We start from the raw sequence: 16,454 nt of genomic DNA on the forward strand, positions 1-16,454 counted from the left end.
TAAACAAGTTGAATTTATCGAATCAAACTTCGAGAAAGCTGAGCTGTTGAGACACAGTTCTGTCATTTCAAACTAAGCAAAAAGGTGAAGATGTGTCGTTACCTCCGCCTGCTTCAGCTCCTCTTTGCATACGTCTTCTAGCGAGGCCTCCAGGAAGTTCATGGCGTAGCGTTCAATGGGAGTGAGCTGGAGACAGGCAGAGCATGTGGTGAGTTAACAGAGCATAAACCAAAGCGATAATGCAGATGTGCACCAGAAGTTACTTTATCATATTTATTGTTTGTATCAAAGATGTATAATCCAGCCATCCAAGAGCTCAAACCAATGTTCTATCCTTAAAATAACAATTCAACAGATTAAGATTACTCACCTGCTCCACCAGAGCAGCGATTTCCTGCTCGGCCTTTGAGAGTTCCTCCACCTCCTCTTGTTCTCCTCCATCATCCAGCGGGATGTTCTCGTTGAACTCCGCCAGTTCTGCCACCTGCTCTGCTTTGGCCTGAGAGGCGGCGACTATGTCCTCCTCGTCCTCTGCTCGACACAGAGCCTGTGAGAGTCAGTTCAAGATGATCACGTTATTCATACACACACACAACAGATATTTTGGAAACGCCTCGTTGTTTTGATATGTTTGACGGTTTCAAATGAGGTTTAGGTTAATAAGTTCAGCAACAGCAAGTCCCAAAAATACAGCAGTCACGGGTTTAAGACACTTTAGCATTGGCTTCAGTTTAGAACCGGAGGTTGCCTCCTTTGTTTATATAATTCAATGTGATGCATCTGACCTGCTCCAGAATGGTGGTGCTCTGTTTGTTGACAGCCTCCTCCTCCTCGACTTGAGGCACCGACAGCTCCACCGCCACCTCCCTCTTCTCCCCTTCGTTCATATCAAACAGATCTCGGATGGTTTGCTGAGGAACAAAGTAAAAAAAGGAAAATGGTTCTCTGTACTTGAAGAACAATAAGGAGATACTTGAACGGCTTGATGCCCCAACGTTAACGTACCCAACAAGAGCAGTTGTGCTAATGCTGTCATTGATTCAATGGATTAATGAGAAAATGTTGCAACGTCGGCATACTTCAAACCGCACAAGTGGCATTACTAAAAACATGTTTAATTAAAGTGGACGAGGGCACAGCCAGTGCATGTTTGTGTTTGGATAAAGCAATGATTCATCACCACGTGGTGAACAGCTGATGAGACAGAAGAGAGAAATAACATACTTCAATTTCACTTTAAGCGCCACACTTTTATATGAAGTGCAGCCGGTAGTAGAAACAGTGAGATGTGGTAAAATAGATGTTATCCTTATATGAAATTATATAATTTTAATAAAGTGGGGTATTGTGTTAAAACAAAGGCTAACGTCGGTAAAATAAACATTAAAATGTAAATTCCTACCTCTTTGAAGAAGGCCGTGGTGAAGTTTCCTCCTTCGATAGCCATATCTCCCAGCATCCTCTTCTGATTGGCTTTCTTCAAGATGTTCTCCTCCACTGTTCGCTCGCTGATCAGCCTGAAGAGGAACATTTAAAAAAATGTTGTTGAAATCACATTGTTCAAAAGTAAGGCCTTAAAATAATATATTATTGATCAAACTTTCCAGTTCTCACTGACATATTCCTTGTTTGTCTCCTTCATACACCATCCATCTACCGTCTTATTGTGTCCTCATCTTCTGTTTTGCTTTTTAACTTTAGTCGGGACTTTTACAGGACATTTAACACAGACATTTTGACTTTTCAACAAATATGCATGTACCATTAGAGTCATCCATGTGTGGATCTACATTTAGACAATAAACTTACAAAGTCCCAGAACCTTTTACTGACCACAGAGTCTCACCACTCTTCTGTCTGGTTAAGAACACGTTATACTTCCTGTTTTGATTAATGAAAGTGAAACTGCAGCCGTAAGCAAACACACGTGACAAGAATTTAAGAGGTTCAGCCTTTTCCCTACTCGTTCCTGTTCCTGTTCACGCGTGAACTCCGTCACTACATGTGTCGCTCCTAAATAAGTGCACTTTTAATCCGTCACCTGTAGATGTGGACGTCTCTGGTCTGGCCGATTCGGTGGCAGCGGTCCTGCGCCTGAGCGTCCATGGTGGGGTTCCAGTCGCTGTCGTAGAACACCACCGTGTCGGCCCCGGTCAGGTTCACGCCGACGCCTCCGCTGCGAGTCGACAAAATGAAGCAGAAAATACGCCGATCTGCGTTGAAGCGCTCCATGAGGGACTGAAGGAGAAGAAAGAGGATGCACAGAGAGATTAAGCATGAGGTCAAAATCAAATTCTATTTTCACCCCCATGGTCGTGTTGAAAGCCCCGTCACACTCACCTGTCTCATCTCCACACGGGTGCTGCCGTCCAGACGGAGGTAGATGTGTCCGTGGTAGTTGAGGAACTGCTCCAGCACGTCCAGCATTCGCGTCATCTGAGTAAAGATCAGCACTCTGTGGCCTCCCGTCTTCAGCTTCCTCAGCAGAGTGTGCAGAGTCTGCAGCTTACCTGCACGTCATAAAAAGACAAATTATTTAGGAAAACAAACAGTCACCAATAGAGTTTTTAGAGTGCATGGAGAAAGTAAACCTCCCCTGGAAGAAAACATGAATGTTTTTAGTCCCATTATAGGATGAGGTCGTGGTGCACTTCAGCCTCTTGTGGCCAAAGTTAGTATTACAACAACAAACACTTTCACAACAGAAAAATGACCCTACAAAGAAAAACTTCACCTCCCTAAATAAAAAAATGACTTAACTTAAATAGTTTGTAAAATAAATAAGTTGATGAACAACAACTACAGCTTAAGGTGGGCTGAACTTTAAGGTGGACCAGTGCTATTCTCCTTTAGTGATCCTCTGAGTTTTCCATTTTTAATATTTCTTTTAACTGATCGCACGGTTAAACAGTTAATTATTAACATGGTGAAAAACGGTTTTGCCAGAATAATTTTCATAAGTTATTACATTTTTAAGTCATGATCACAGTAGAGAACACTTAGATTAGTCCAAACAAACTCTCAGCAGTGAGCTTTAATACTGTATTTGGAGTTTCTCTGCTCTTTGTATCGAACATGCTTACCACAATCATACTGGATGAGCCTCAGGTCTGGGAACTGGGTCCTCATGTAACACTGGATTCGATGGAGACTGCGAGTACGCGGAGTGACTTGAGTCGACAGCAGGGAGGAGAAGACTGCCTGCTTGTGGCTCAGCGAGGGAGGAGGATGGCAGCAGTGCATGGAGATCTGAGGAGCCTCCACTGGGGGAATCGCAAATGTAAACCTAAAGATGGGCACAATGAATAACAGTCAAGTCACAAATCTTTCCTCTTAGTTAAAGCTCTGAACCCCAAAACAAGCAAGTTCTCTTTAAACAAATCCCAAAACTAAACCGTTTATCCTAGCCATGAAAGAAGTGTCGTGGATCAGGTATCTACCGGTCTATGATGGTATTGAGCAGCTGCAGCCTGTCATCAATGCGTTGGATGGCCTCCCTCACGGCACGACTCTGAAACCAGAAGTCGGATTCGTTTTCCCACTGCGAGTAAAGAGTGCTGCTGTGGCCCGAGCGACTCCACTCCCTCTGAGGGCGCAGGGCGGCCGGCGAGGGCCGGGGGCCGGGGAGGAAGGTCAGGAAGTCCAAAACCTCGCGGCCGTACATGGGCTTCGCCGCGCAGTGGTTCTCGTTGACCCGGATGATGAAGTCCAGTCGGCTGTCACGCTGCTGCTTGTGGCTGTCTGCTAGCCACTTCTGTTGAGTGAGAGGGAAAACGTCAGCGAGGTAAAGAGCTGGAACACAAGACGCTTAAAACGGCACAGGTTGTATTTCTTTTATGTATTTGTGTTGTTCTGTATCACAACTTGCTTACCACGTGGAAAGGAGAGCGAGGAGGAGGCCGAGGAACCCTCCTGCGTGGAGGGAAGGCTTTAACACCTGCACTGGGCCTCGACTTTGTTGTCACTGGTGTTTGGCTGCTGCTGCCGCCGCCGTCACGTGGTGCTGCTGAAGACTTGGACGCAGAGGACGAGGAGGCCACCGGAACTGGAGCTGAGGAGAGGACAGAAAAGAAAGCAGAGCGTTTTAAAATAACTGTGGATTTAAATTTGGCTAATTGAGAGAAAGCCTAACCTGTATTAGATACCTGTTCTTTTTATCGTGATATAATCTAATCTCATTTGTGCCTCATTTACTCTTTGAATATAATTTACAGTCTTTAAATGTGTGAAGTTTTAAATACAATGAATACAGTTTGAGTCCGACTGCAACTTTGTAGGTCTTGCATGATGACAATAAATTTATTGAATCTAGAATCAAACAGTAAAATGTTCAGCTGTGAAAAATGACTTGTTTAGACTTCTAGAGGGTACACTGTTACCTTTAGCAGGACTTTGATGGAGTTATTGTAAATTCATCCTTTGTGTAATAATCTATCGGTTAGATCAGCTGTTACTTTGCCCGTTTGCAGTCTTTCATCACACACTAGCGTACTCGTAGAAAGCCCATTAAGAAATCTGGTTACATGTATACATGAACATCTTTATTCTCCAGGAGAATTGTACTTTCTCTAATGCCATATCCCAAATTATGGAAACTAGGTTCCTTGTTTACACAGCATATCAGAAATTAGCTTCCTAGAGGAGGCAAGCAGTAATGTTTAGTTACAGTTAGTCAACTGATGGAACAAGTAGAAGTAATGTTACTTTTTATGTAAAAACCAAGTATTTCTATTAGTCTTAAAGCAGGCTGAAAATATAAATATACTAAACTGGCTTCAAGGTACTTTCCTGTGACTACCTAAACTTTCCTGCATGTTTCATCCTGATACATCTGGCACTCTAAGCAGATTAAAAATACAAAACTGGAGTGGCGCATTAAAGATTAGTGGCAACATCGTTGTGACCCAGTTCTGCTCGTCATGCATGCACACGGCGTTGTGAAACAGCCGAGGGAGAATAAAAGCCCCGAGCTCGTTCTCTCACCTGGCTGCTCTGAGCTCGATGGAGGAGGCTGCACTACTTTGAGGACAGGGCGAGGGGGGTGGGGCTGGTTGGGGGTCGAGCTAGGGTTTCCGGGAGGAGCTATGGTGTAGTGGGCAGTGGCGGGACCGGGGGTGCGCTGGGCAATCTGCAGTGGAGCGGTGTTTCTGACAGGGGTTGTGTTGGCGTGCGGGTGCAGGGAAGGGGATGTCAGAGGAGCAACGCGGGGGGAAGGGGCCACTGCCAGCGTGGGCACGGGCCCGCCGTCCTTGCCTGCTGTCTGACGCACAACGATCTTCACGACACCGGGGCAGCTCACCATGGTGGGGGGCACTGAGGAAACACGAAACACATGTGAGAAACAAGGCTTCGTAAAGGATATCGAGCTGTAGACAGGATTTAAATTACTTTCAATTAAGCACAAGTGAATGATTAAAGTTACTACAAGGAACTTTTGTGTTGACTTTGGACAAAAGCAGCAGTGTTTCTGAGCACCAGAGTCCCTTTAAAAAAAACTCTCATTCTACTGCAGCAGGGTCCGACAGTCTGCTCCTCTCAGTCCTGGTTCTGGTTCTCCCGTACCTCCAGCGGCTCCAGCAATACGTCCTGGGTCTCCAGCAGCGTGGTGTCGGCTCCAAGAGAGGAGAAGCTCTGCTCCTGGAGGAGACGCTGCTGCTGCTGGGAGCTCCGGATCTGGGTCTGTCCATGGTGGACCGGTCTCTGCTGGAGGACTTGGGTCTGTCCCCGGTGGCTCCGATGACGAGCATTAAGAATAACTCTATAGAAATAGACCATCTTCTCTCTGATGGTCTCTTTACTGATGGAGGTCATATAGGAGGGTCAGGACTACACCGAGACTGGTTCACAAACAGTTAGAAGTTCCTCGCAGTAACTTTTAAGATAATAAAACAACTTTGCTTGATAATTGTGTCTGCTAAGAGGCAGAACATGAACAGGAGAAAGACGGGTTAAAAACCTTGCGCTGAGGCATTGTGAGGCAGTCGATTGGCAGGTGGAACAGTAGAGGTGATGTTGCTCGTGATGGCCACCTGGGCAGGCTGGCTGATGAGGTGGTGCTGCACCCCGCTGGACACCAGGTGCATCACATTACCTGCAGCGAGAGAGACAGACGGGTTTTCTCCTCAGAGCCTCCAGTATCCACATTATAGCCCATGATACCAATGAACTAAAATGATTCCTTCATTAAGCACTTTGTTATAAAAAAAAGGGACTATTTTCAAGATATTTCAGATTGTTTACCATCAAAATTCAAGTGATTTAAGCACCTTGTGCAAACCCTCTTAACAGACCAATCAACCCTCTTCCTTAGTTTATTCACACACCCTGTGAAAACACACAAAGCCGTCTCACACCAACCTTGAACTGGGCGTGGAGAAGCTGCTGGGACTTGGTGGATCTGTGCTCCAGACAGAGTCAGCTTGTTGCCCTGAAGCTGGAAGGTGACAGGTTTACTGCCTTGACACGACGACACAGGTCGACCCGCCAGGGAGGCCAGCTGGGCTATGCTCACTACCTCGCCAGCTTAGGAAGCAAAACAGAAAGAAGATGTGGATCAAAAACAATATTACATTACAGTTTACTACAAGTTACTGATACGAGAGTCTTTGAGACATTGAGCACACAGTTCAGTTGAGCTAAAGGACCAGTGTGTAAAAAAGGTGGGTGCTTCTCTAAAGACACAAAAGTACTCACAAGGCAACCTCGCTTGCATATCCGGACTGAGCAGAACCCTCTGGGGCAGCACGCTGCCGGGGTTTGGGCTCGGGTGAGCCGAGATGCCGGCTACGCAGGAGGCAGTGGGAGGCCGCACGGTCAGCACGGGCTTTGGAGCGCCGGAGCGCACTGCAAGTTGAGCGGTAGGATGCATGGAGGGGCGAGGAGGGGCGGCGGTTGATACTGTACACACCACTAAAGGAAAAAAGGAGGGAAATAAAAGATAGAAATACATCGTCCCATTGAAATCATGTTCCAGCTTATTCGTCCCTCTTCACTTGCCTTGCTGGACGACAGGAGCAGGTTGAGGAGCTGAGGAGACCTCGGTGACTGGAGGAGGTTTGGGGGTCTGTGCTGCTGGAGGTACTGAGCAGGTCGGTTTGTTCATCAGGAGGACCGGTCGACTATCACTCTTAGGAGGCGGCTGGAACATCCTAAAACACAGACAGTGTGTTCATACATTTGAGTCTTAATACACATCCTACACTTATAATGACTCCTGCTTCAGATTTTATCCAAAGTGCTAATACAGCTCTTTTAATTTTGAGGTTTGCATCTGAAAATGCAGAAGAACATTGTTCAGTATCGACATCAAAATTATGTTTTGATACTTTACTTTGCAGAGGACGAGTATGTTTTTCTAAAAAAAGGTTTGCCTTCACAACTTTGTGTTTTTAAAAAGTCTACATTAGGTGTGCTGCGTACCTGTTGACCTTCATGCGGACTGGTCTGGGTCTCGGGGGGGGTTCAGGGGACTCCAGGACCTCCTGGATCAGCTGGCGGCTGACCTTGTGGCGCGGCAGGAAGACGTCTGCCTCGTACCGAGACACACGGCTCTCCAGACCAACGAGGTCAAACATGGAAAGATCGCAGCGCTGAGGACGCAAAAACATAAAAGTATTATATTATAACATCACGTCATCAGCGTCGCTCGATACAAGACAAATGTCTTTTTCCTTTGCTGCTCACCTTCAGAGGAGAGACCTCCAGGGGGTCCTGCACCAGGGAGGCTGTGTGGAACACGATGGGCTTGGTGATGAAGGGGGACTGGATGGGTCGGGGGTCGAACAGGTTCGGGTGGTTGCATACTTTGCGGAGCTGCATCAGGATGTTGATCACAGACATGAAGTGACCGCTGGCCAGCGTTTCCCGGGTCCTTTGAATCAGAACGCAGAGACAAAACTATTAATACAAACAATATGAGAAACATAAGTAATCTTAGGGAATAATTGAGATGAGGAATTTTACACAAAAAGTACATGTGTAAATTATTCTAGCTCCAAATTCATGCAAATTATAAATTATTGAAGCAGAATATTACGTTAGATAAAAACATGTGAATTTTAGAAATGATTACATCTATTTTCTTTTGGATACAGTCGGACTTTACAGCACTCTGGAGTTTTGGGAACATTTGGATCAGGAAACGATCCTACGCTCCACAAAAAGTACAACACTAATAGTATTAGTTTTGTCTAATCTTTACCTGCAACTGTGCAGAAATATCAGGTTTCAACACAATGAATAGACATGCAAAATAATGCTCAGCATTCAAATGATGATTTAGAATTTGACTTGTCAACGACTTGAATGTAGCTTTGAAGCTTCCAACTATTCAGAACAGCGATACAAACTAAAACTACAGCCTCCATAATGATCATAGAGTGGAATAAACACCTCTCTCAAGAGTCTCAACAGAAACTGAACTTTTTAAGCTTCATGTTGGTTGATTTATTGCAGTTTTAGCTCAGTATACCTAATAAACAAGACAAGAGAATCTGACAACGAAAAACCATTAAATGCAAATACCATTTTTACACGTTTTCCAAGAAGACATCTCAGGTTTGCTTCATAATCTATTTAGTGTGATCATCTCTGAATTATCCTTTACACTTACGAGGCCTGTGCCATGAAGTCGTCGTAGAGGAATCTCTGTCTCTTGGAGAGCCGGCAGCGCACCACATGCTCGTATTTCTTGGGCATCTGCTTCTCCACGTCGATCTTGATCCTCCGGAGCAGGAAGGGCCTCAGCACCTTGTGGAGCCTCTTTACCAGGCCCTCGTTGTACTCCTGGCTGCCCTCGATCATGCCCGTCAGCGGGTTGGAGAACCACTCCTTGAACTCGCGGTGGGACTGGAAGACGTGGGGCATGAGGAAGTGCATCAGAGACCACAGCTCCATCAGGCTGTTCTGCAGAGGGGTTCCTGTCAGCAGCAGTCGCCGGTGGCTGAAAGAGGGAGAAGACAACGTAGACATTTACAATACATGTAGTTAGATTTACAGAATTAGGATTATAGATGTGGGAGAAGAACTGGATAAATCTCAGTAAAATGGGGTTAGGCATGTCTCATTAAAGCTGCATGGATTGATTTTATTCTTATTTGTATTCACTCTCCCTTTAGTTTTGGTCTCCAGAGGGAAATATCCGTCTCTTTAGCTGCTAAATGCTCCACTATGTTCACCAGTTAGTCTCCAACTGTGTCCGTTTGCTGCTGTGCAGGTTAGTTGGGTTTAAACTGGGGGGTTTATAAGACTTTACTGCTGCACCAAAACACTAGTTATAGGCCGTGAAACCATAGAACCATTGCCTGAACGTTTCGGAATGAAAAATGCAAATTCAGCAGGTTTGCATAAAATGAATAGTGCTGTAAGCTCGTACACTGGACCGGCAAAACCAAATATCAACCCATCCCTAGTGACTGATCAAAACACTGATGATAGCAGTCTGGAACAAACCTACAGATGATCGAATGTTGTACATTCATAAAAACAAGACAATTAATAGTTGAATAATACTTTCACAGTATTGTTTGTGTTTTTAACTTGTTTGTAATTTGTGTTTCCTGGTTCTTATCCCTCAGCCTCTATGCTTGTAGTCCCTACATCTCATAGGACTACAACACCCTTGAGTTCTAGGTTTTTGCATTTGAATGCTAATTACAGACACGTTAATGAGGGACAAACATCTCCATTTGTGAGACGAGCTGGTTAACATTCATGTCCACACACCACTGAGTAAACAGTTAAGTGCTCCGGTGTATTTTGGGGACGCATTCAGCGTCAAACGTGGTTAATACTGAATGATGGCTCGTCCTCTGCAGCAGAGTGAACGCTGACGTTTAGTGACAAGCGGCAGCTCACAGACGAGACGGAGAGGAATCCTTCAAAGTGCTTTGAAGCACCACAGAGACGAGAATAATGTGTCGTTTTGTAAATCAGCATTACTAGTTTGTAAAAAGCTTCTTGGTACATAACGCTGATGACACCTATTCAGATTATCCGCCTACAGGCCTGACTTCCAAAAGGAACACTGGAGTCATGATCATCAGTCTATGTGGTTATTATGTCACAGACTGAGCAATAACTGACTGGGTGCTCTGCTTTTGGGAATAAAAGGACATACATTTGCCAGACTACAAAGAGTGATCTAGAAATTGCATGAACATTTGCGTCAAAGCTGTTTTGTTGCCTAAATGTCGTCCTCTCCTCCTCCTCCTCCTCCTCCTCCTCCTCCTCGCTTCAGTTACAGCGAAACATTTTACATAATATTCCAACCAGCCGCTCATGAAAACAAAAGTTAAACTCGTCCAGCTTCAACACAAGAGCATCTGGAGTTGCAGCACAGAGTAGCAGATTCCCCAGACAAGAGCAATAAGAGTTTACCAACAAGGTCACAGTGGAAGATTTGGTGTCAAAATTGAAAAGCAAAAGTTAAATTTTGGCAATACTTTGGATTCAAACAGATTCTAATAGTGACCCTGATAACGTTAATGGGATCTGCATCTTGAGGAAGTCACTCCAAACAATGTCTGATTCCACCAGACGCACCACAACATCCCAGAAGCTGCCAAAACGTCTCCGCAGGTAAAAAGACAGTCGGTCATCCAACACTAAGGATCAAAGTAAGCACGTCGCAAATATTGAGCAACTACGAATATTCTTCCTTGTGAAACATCCTGTGAAATCTGAAACATTGACACAAGTTTATCAACCAGTGGGGAAATTCCCAGAGAGAAGTCTGACATTTATTTTGTACTTGAAAGTGTTTTTGATTTCAAAGGAACTGACTTTTGAACTTGTATGCATGTGGCAGACGTTTGACAAGTAGCCGAGGATCAAAACTCAAACTATACGATTATTAACCAACTCTACACCACCTAACTGATCTCTTTTCACTGACGAAGATCTACCGACCTGTTGAAGTTCAGCAGGCTCTGCCAGCGCTGGGATTTGAAGTTCTTGATGTTCTGGGCCTCGTCTAGGATCAGGTAGCGCCAAGACTTTCGCCGGAACGCCTGGTGATCCTGCAGCACCAGCTTGTAGGAAGTGATGCACACATGGAAAGCGTTAGGCTTCGTCCAGCCCTGAGGGTAAAAAAACAACAACAGTCAATATGGCTCAAATTTGTGTTTAAAAGAAACTGTTACACCCGTCACAGATACATGTATGTGAAGGAAATCGTATCCGGAACTTACAGAACACAAAGCAGGAAAAACACAATTAAACACCAGCAAATAAGTAAATATTTACCATTAACACTCATCAGCTCATTACCTGTCTCTTCAGCTTTCGCTCCTTTTGGCTGCCGAAGTAAGTGAGGATCTTAAACCCGGGACACCAGCGTTTCAGCTCCATCTCCCAGTTCAACATCACACTGGTGGGGACGATGATGAGGTGAGGGCCCCAGTTACCTGAACACAATAAGTCAAATGATAAAAGCAGCTAGAAAAGAAGGAACGTTTGAGTTTGTTTAGTGTGTAAAAGTAGGAGTAGCACTCTCGGTACACTAAAATGAAGCGTTAAAGTGCTGTTTGTATAAACGGTACTAAAAGCATCAGGACCAGGTTTTATTTTACTTTTTTCACAGGCGAGGTGAGCCAGCAGAGCGATGGTCTGGATGGTCTTGCCCAGACCCATCTCATCAGCCAGAATGCCGTTGAGCTTCTTCTCGTACATGGTGACCAGCCAGTCAAGTCCAATGTGCTGGTATTCTCGGAGCGTGCCATGAAGCAGGAACGGGATGGGGGTCTTGACCTTTCATTAGGAAGAAAAGATGAGAAAATGATGGTTCAGAACCGCATAGGAGACACAAAGAGTCGTATAATGTGTTCACAGCAAACGCAAAAGCAGAGTGGTTGTTTCCATGTGGATACCAACAGACTCTGTTTCTTGCCACTGTCAATCATGGTCGAAATAAACACTATTGCAGCTTTGTACATGTTGTGAAGGTCACGGATACGCGAGGAAACCAAACATCTGTGTTCATAACATCATTTGGAGGCTTTTCACTGGGCTGTACTCACTGTATCCAACAAGACACAAGTCTGCTGGATAAATCTGGTTTACTACAGCAGAACGAACCCAGAATAAACAGATTGTAGTTGTGATTTAATCGCAATAAACGGATAAAAAAAGATGCCGAAATAACTATATAACTAGATCCCGACTTGTAAGAAGTCTGAATTCGTGCTTTGTCAGGTCCGTCCGAAAGATGACAAGCACACAACTTTTAAAATGCTTGTTTTCTGAATGGAGTTTGGATTGATCGGTGGTTGGCAACTAGGCACAAATACAGCAGCGTTGTCAGTGTTTATACAGATTCATATATACACACAGTTTTATCTGGTCTCTGTACAAATATGAGGTACTATCGTAGAGCTCTGGGTGACAAAAGACTATATTTTGTTCCTCAATTTCTGATTCAACAACGTCACTGAAACTCTCAACTTAGATTTTTTGGTTAACTCAGCATCTTTGCATTGACTTTGTATGCAATCGCGCTGCCCGAAAGCCCAGCATTTGGTGTGAGCGAACCATTGCTTCTTAAGAATATTTAGATAAATAAAATATACCATTGAAATATTCCGCTGAATATCAGGGATTTACCTTCGTCGTAGCCAGCGTGTAGCCTTTAGGCTGCAGGCTCTCTGCAGTCGCAGCAATGTGGCTGATCTCCTTCTTGGGCCGTGAGGTGGCGGAAGGTGGGCTGGTGTCTCCCTCCTTCAGCAAGACCTCCATCCCTTCATCCCCGCAGCCATCATCTGCCTCCTCACTCTCCTCCTTGTCATTCCCACTGTCGTCCTCTTCTCCGCTGTCTCCTTGTGAATCTGAGAAATGTTTGAAAAAAAGGGAAATCATTTAATAATAAATGTAAGAAGCTTGTGTTAAAAGCAGCAAACAGTCTTTAGGAAGTGTGCAGAGGTGAGCTGGTTGGTACCGGAGGAGGAACTGTTGCTTTCCACGTCGCTCTCATCTTCATCAGTCTCCTCCTCCTCATCCCCAGACACCTCTGAATCAGAGCTGTCTTTGGAGCCAGATGCAGACGGAGCCTCAAAGTCTGAGGCGTACGCTCCTTTGTACTTCTCCAGCAACTCCTCAACGCTCATGTCGCCTACAAGGGGAGCAGAGGTACGTCAGTGGACATGTTTACTGCTCCTGTTTAGTGTTTTAAAGCAGGGCACAATTTAAGATGAATGAAATGCTTATTCTACATATACAGGGTCTATTTACCATGTTTCTCCTGGAAAGAAGTCATTAATAAAAATGATTTGGAAGTGATTTAAAGTCAATTCCTCTTAACCATTATCAGAAATCAAAAGAGCTCTTCAACCAGGAGAAAAACATAAACAACAAGAGGCTGACTCAACATGTGCAATGGCACTTTGTATTTCATGCATAAACACCTTCTTTGGCCAAGTCGTCCAGCTCCTCTGCGTGGTCCATGTTTCCCTCGACCTTCTCCTGAGCATCGATGGTGTCCTCCTCATCCTGAGCTGAAAACACACATTACATCTCTAATTACAGCTCAGTCAACAAACTACAAACCTATGTCATGTTTTTACTACTTTAGCTTCTTATATTGAGAGCACTCTTACCATCCTCTTCATTAGCAGTGAATTCACCGTCTTCCTCTGCCTCCTCCACCGATGAAGAGGTTTCATCAGAGCATTCTTCATCTGAGCCCGCCTCCTGTGTAACCCAACCATTCAGTGATTAAACCACATGGAAACATCTGTGGTCTGAATCAAAAGCACAAAAACCCTTACATCTATTCAGTGTTATTCTGTAATGTTATTGAGGTAACAGCTCATCTGTTTTCTGATAAATATTAGCACTAATAGTCGCATATCAGGAAGGTTTGAGGATTATCGGGAACATTTGATAGCTGCACAACCCTAACGAACATTTACAACGTTCACCTTTGTTCTCACTTGCAAATGTGCGGTTTAGAAACTGAGTATTTGTAACACCTGTGTGATTTATCAGGTCAAAGTTAAGACCGAGACGAAGCCTTGTATTCGTTAGCGTTCCAATGTGCAAATCAGTACGCAATGCACTGGAAAATAAACCCTGTATTTATATGTAAATGTCTGGAAAAAGAGCTTGTGACAACGATCCCAGTCCCATCAGGTTGGTGTTGGTACCTGAGGCAGTTTGAGGGTGCTGAGTAACTGGTCCAGGGGCAGCAGGCCCTCCTCCTTCAGCAGCTCTATCTCCCTCTGATGGCTCTCGGCGTCGTTGCCCTCCTGCTGCTCCTCCACCTCGATAGTCTCCTCGTCATCCTCCTCCTCACAGGGAGGCTCAAAGTCTCTGTCTGCATGAAGGAACACAGATTCTTCAGTACTGAGAAATGACTTCCTGAGTATCGAACATAGCTGTGAGGAAACAGAGAGCTGTATAACGTATCGAGATCGATTGGGTTCATAAGACACCACCCGGAGGCTCGACTGCAGTTCTCAAACACGAGAAATGCTTCAATTATCACGGCCTGTGGATGTAATTTGGTTTAAACAGCTTCTTCTGGTGGAGATTTCAGATTCTCGATGGTTAATCAGACTGTGATCGCACAGAAACTTTGCCAGAAATTGAGATTTACATGAGACGGGACGACTGACTCACAGACATGAACCACTGCCAAGTCTGAGCAAAACCCTAAAACTGAAGTCACCTTCATGCTCCAGGAGTCGGCTGCCATCGACAACATGGCCAGCGGACTAGTCTGACGAGTCTCGGACGTCGTGCCAAGAAACGATTCACTGCGCTGACGAACACTAACACTCAACATCCGCCTAAAGAGATGCAGTGGAGCTCAGGTGAGAACATGGTCGCTTCTCTCCAAGACGCAATAACCTTGAGAATGAAAAACTGATTTTTTATCTCAACAGTTCCTCCGTGTAGCTATGACAACGTCCCCGTCTGAACCAATGATTCAGCTCTGAAGGCAGAGTAAGAACTACAACATGGAGACAGTGAGCTCTGTTTATGAGCTGCAGCATTTAGTGAATAACTAGGGAGGCGTAGATCTCCACAAGGTGTGTCTTCCTCTCCCCACACAAACAAAGAAGAGCTGAATCTGACTAGACACAGATGGAGAGAAGCGTGTCTCTGAAAACTACGATCACCGGAGGGGAAACAACCGGTGCCACAGTTTGGAACAAAAGGAGCTCAAACGCCAACGAAATTGCCCGTAGCTGCTGAAAACGGGAATATTCTGGCACCCTATGTCTGCCAGAGCTGCAGCTGATGGGACAAGTTAGCGAGCTAGCTGTAGTTAGCTAAGGCACTTGCAAACATAATACTGCAGCTTTCTGATGCATCAACATTCCACTATAACACAAGTTGCATACAGTAACATTTTAGTGTCAGGATCCAGTTTTTAGCTTTTGTCTTCTTTAAGGCTCCCGTTTTCGGTTCAGCTGCTCACAAACACTGAGCTCTGGGTTCTTCATACTGTTGGAAGTGCAACCGACCACTCAGCAGCTTTCAGGGATTTTGTTGTTGCTTGTAAGTGGACGGAAGTGATAAGGAGTCACCTCCACATGATACAAAGTCAATGGAGAGTTGGCGTTCTGTCTCATATAACAAATACAGGGAATAATTCATCTCGTATCGTGTCTGACTTCAGTGAATCATAACATATCGGGTATGAAATTATGCTCAAAATGAGACGGCAACTTTCTTTGGATGTCCGTTTTTGAGTCACGATAAAGACCAGAATGTGGTCTGAAACAGACTAATAACTCCGGTTCAGAGGAGAGAGGCGTCAGCAGTCAGTGACAGCATAAAACAGTCAGTAAAATTAGCTTTTCAAAAATTGTGAGTCACAGCAACCATTAGAGGTCCTTAAGGAAACACAATCTCCCTACGCCTGACAGAGATACAAACACGCCTGACAGAGATACAAACAGCTCATCACCATCCTCATCAGTGGCAGGTGGCCCAGATGTTTTGGGAGTCTGAGGAACCGGTTCCGGTTCAGCAGGCCTGCTGGGTGCCAGCGACTTGCTGAGGAGGTCCGAGTATTTCTCCGTCTGGCCGACAATGAAGTCCAGCTGAAGGTCCAAAGCCTTCTTCCTCTTCTCCTCCAGCCTGGACTGCTGCTTGTACTGAACCACCTTCATTCAGAGAAGATAAGACGTTAACACAGCTGTTCATGTCGACTGCATGCACACACGGAACAGAAACTCTGGAGCGAGAGTTTCACCCGGACAGTTCACACTCGATTGTAGCCAAATACAGATTTAAAGCATATAGTTTAGGAATTATCAACAGGTCTTAAGTATTTATTATTGACAATATGACAGTATTTGAGTGCCTTAAGAAAGAGTTTTCGCCAATCTGTGGCCATAAAACGAACAAAAAAATTTTCTGCATTTTCTTTGTTTTCCCTAAATGTCAACGAAAACATACCGAACCAGGACCCAAAAAACATGACTTGCTGAGGAGTGCACTGTTACACC

General features: G+C 44.8%; 1 protein-coding gene across 4 annotated transcripts in view; it reads right to left on the minus strand.

Annotated features, from left to right (window-relative positions):
- The window catches only part of srcap (Snf2-related CREBBP activator protein), a 31,570-nt gene that overhangs the window by 6,280 nt on the left and 8,836 nt on the right, over positions 1–16,454 (minus strand). For 3 of the 4 annotated variants that reach the window (XM_031843040.1, XM_031843039.1, XM_031843042.1), the window contains 26 exons: positions 15,911–16,109; positions 14,139–14,308; positions 13,590–13,683; positions 13,398–13,487; positions 12,932–13,105; positions 12,601–12,821; positions 11,571–11,748; positions 11,269–11,405; positions 10,909–11,078; positions 8,612–8,941; positions 7,684–7,870; positions 7,420–7,589; positions 6,997–7,148; positions 6,694–6,909; positions 6,358–6,522; positions 5,957–6,091; positions 4,984–5,313; positions 3,873–4,051; positions 3,441–3,754; positions 3,084–3,286; positions 2,341–2,510; positions 2,042–2,238; positions 1,403–1,517; positions 786–911; positions 371–547; positions 103–186 (listed from right to left, as the gene is read on the minus strand). In XM_031843040.1, coding sequence (XP_031698900.1) covers positions 103–186; positions 371–547; positions 786–911; positions 1,403–1,517; positions 2,042–2,238; positions 2,341–2,510; positions 3,084–3,286; positions 3,441–3,754; positions 3,873–4,051; positions 4,984–5,313; positions 5,957–6,091; positions 6,358–6,522; positions 6,694–6,909; positions 6,997–7,148; positions 7,420–7,589; positions 7,684–7,870; positions 8,612–8,941; positions 10,909–11,078; positions 11,269–11,405; positions 11,571–11,748; positions 12,601–12,821; positions 12,932–13,105; positions 13,398–13,487; positions 13,590–13,683; positions 14,139–14,308; positions 15,911–16,109 — 4,683 coding nt within the window. The remainder of the gene's footprint in view (positions 1–102; positions 187–370; positions 548–785; positions 912–1,402; positions 1,518–2,041; positions 2,239–2,340; positions 2,511–3,083; positions 3,287–3,440; positions 3,755–3,872; positions 4,052–4,983; positions 5,314–5,956; positions 6,092–6,357; positions 6,523–6,693; positions 6,910–6,996; positions 7,149–7,419; positions 7,590–7,683; positions 7,871–8,611; positions 8,942–10,908; positions 11,079–11,268; positions 11,406–11,570; positions 11,749–12,600; positions 12,822–12,931; positions 13,106–13,397; positions 13,488–13,589; positions 13,684–14,138; positions 14,309–15,910; positions 16,110–16,454) is intronic. The other variant, XM_031843041.1, reaches the window with a different exon arrangement.

Source organism: Anarrhichthys ocellatus, unplaced genomic scaffold (genome assembly GCF_004355925.1).
Source record: "Anarrhichthys ocellatus isolate YVR2014 unplaced genomic scaffold, GSC_Weel_1.0 scaffold4, whole genome shotgun sequence".
Taxonomy (NCBI): Eukaryota; Metazoa; Chordata; class Actinopteri; order Perciformes; family Anarhichadidae; genus Anarrhichthys; species Anarrhichthys ocellatus.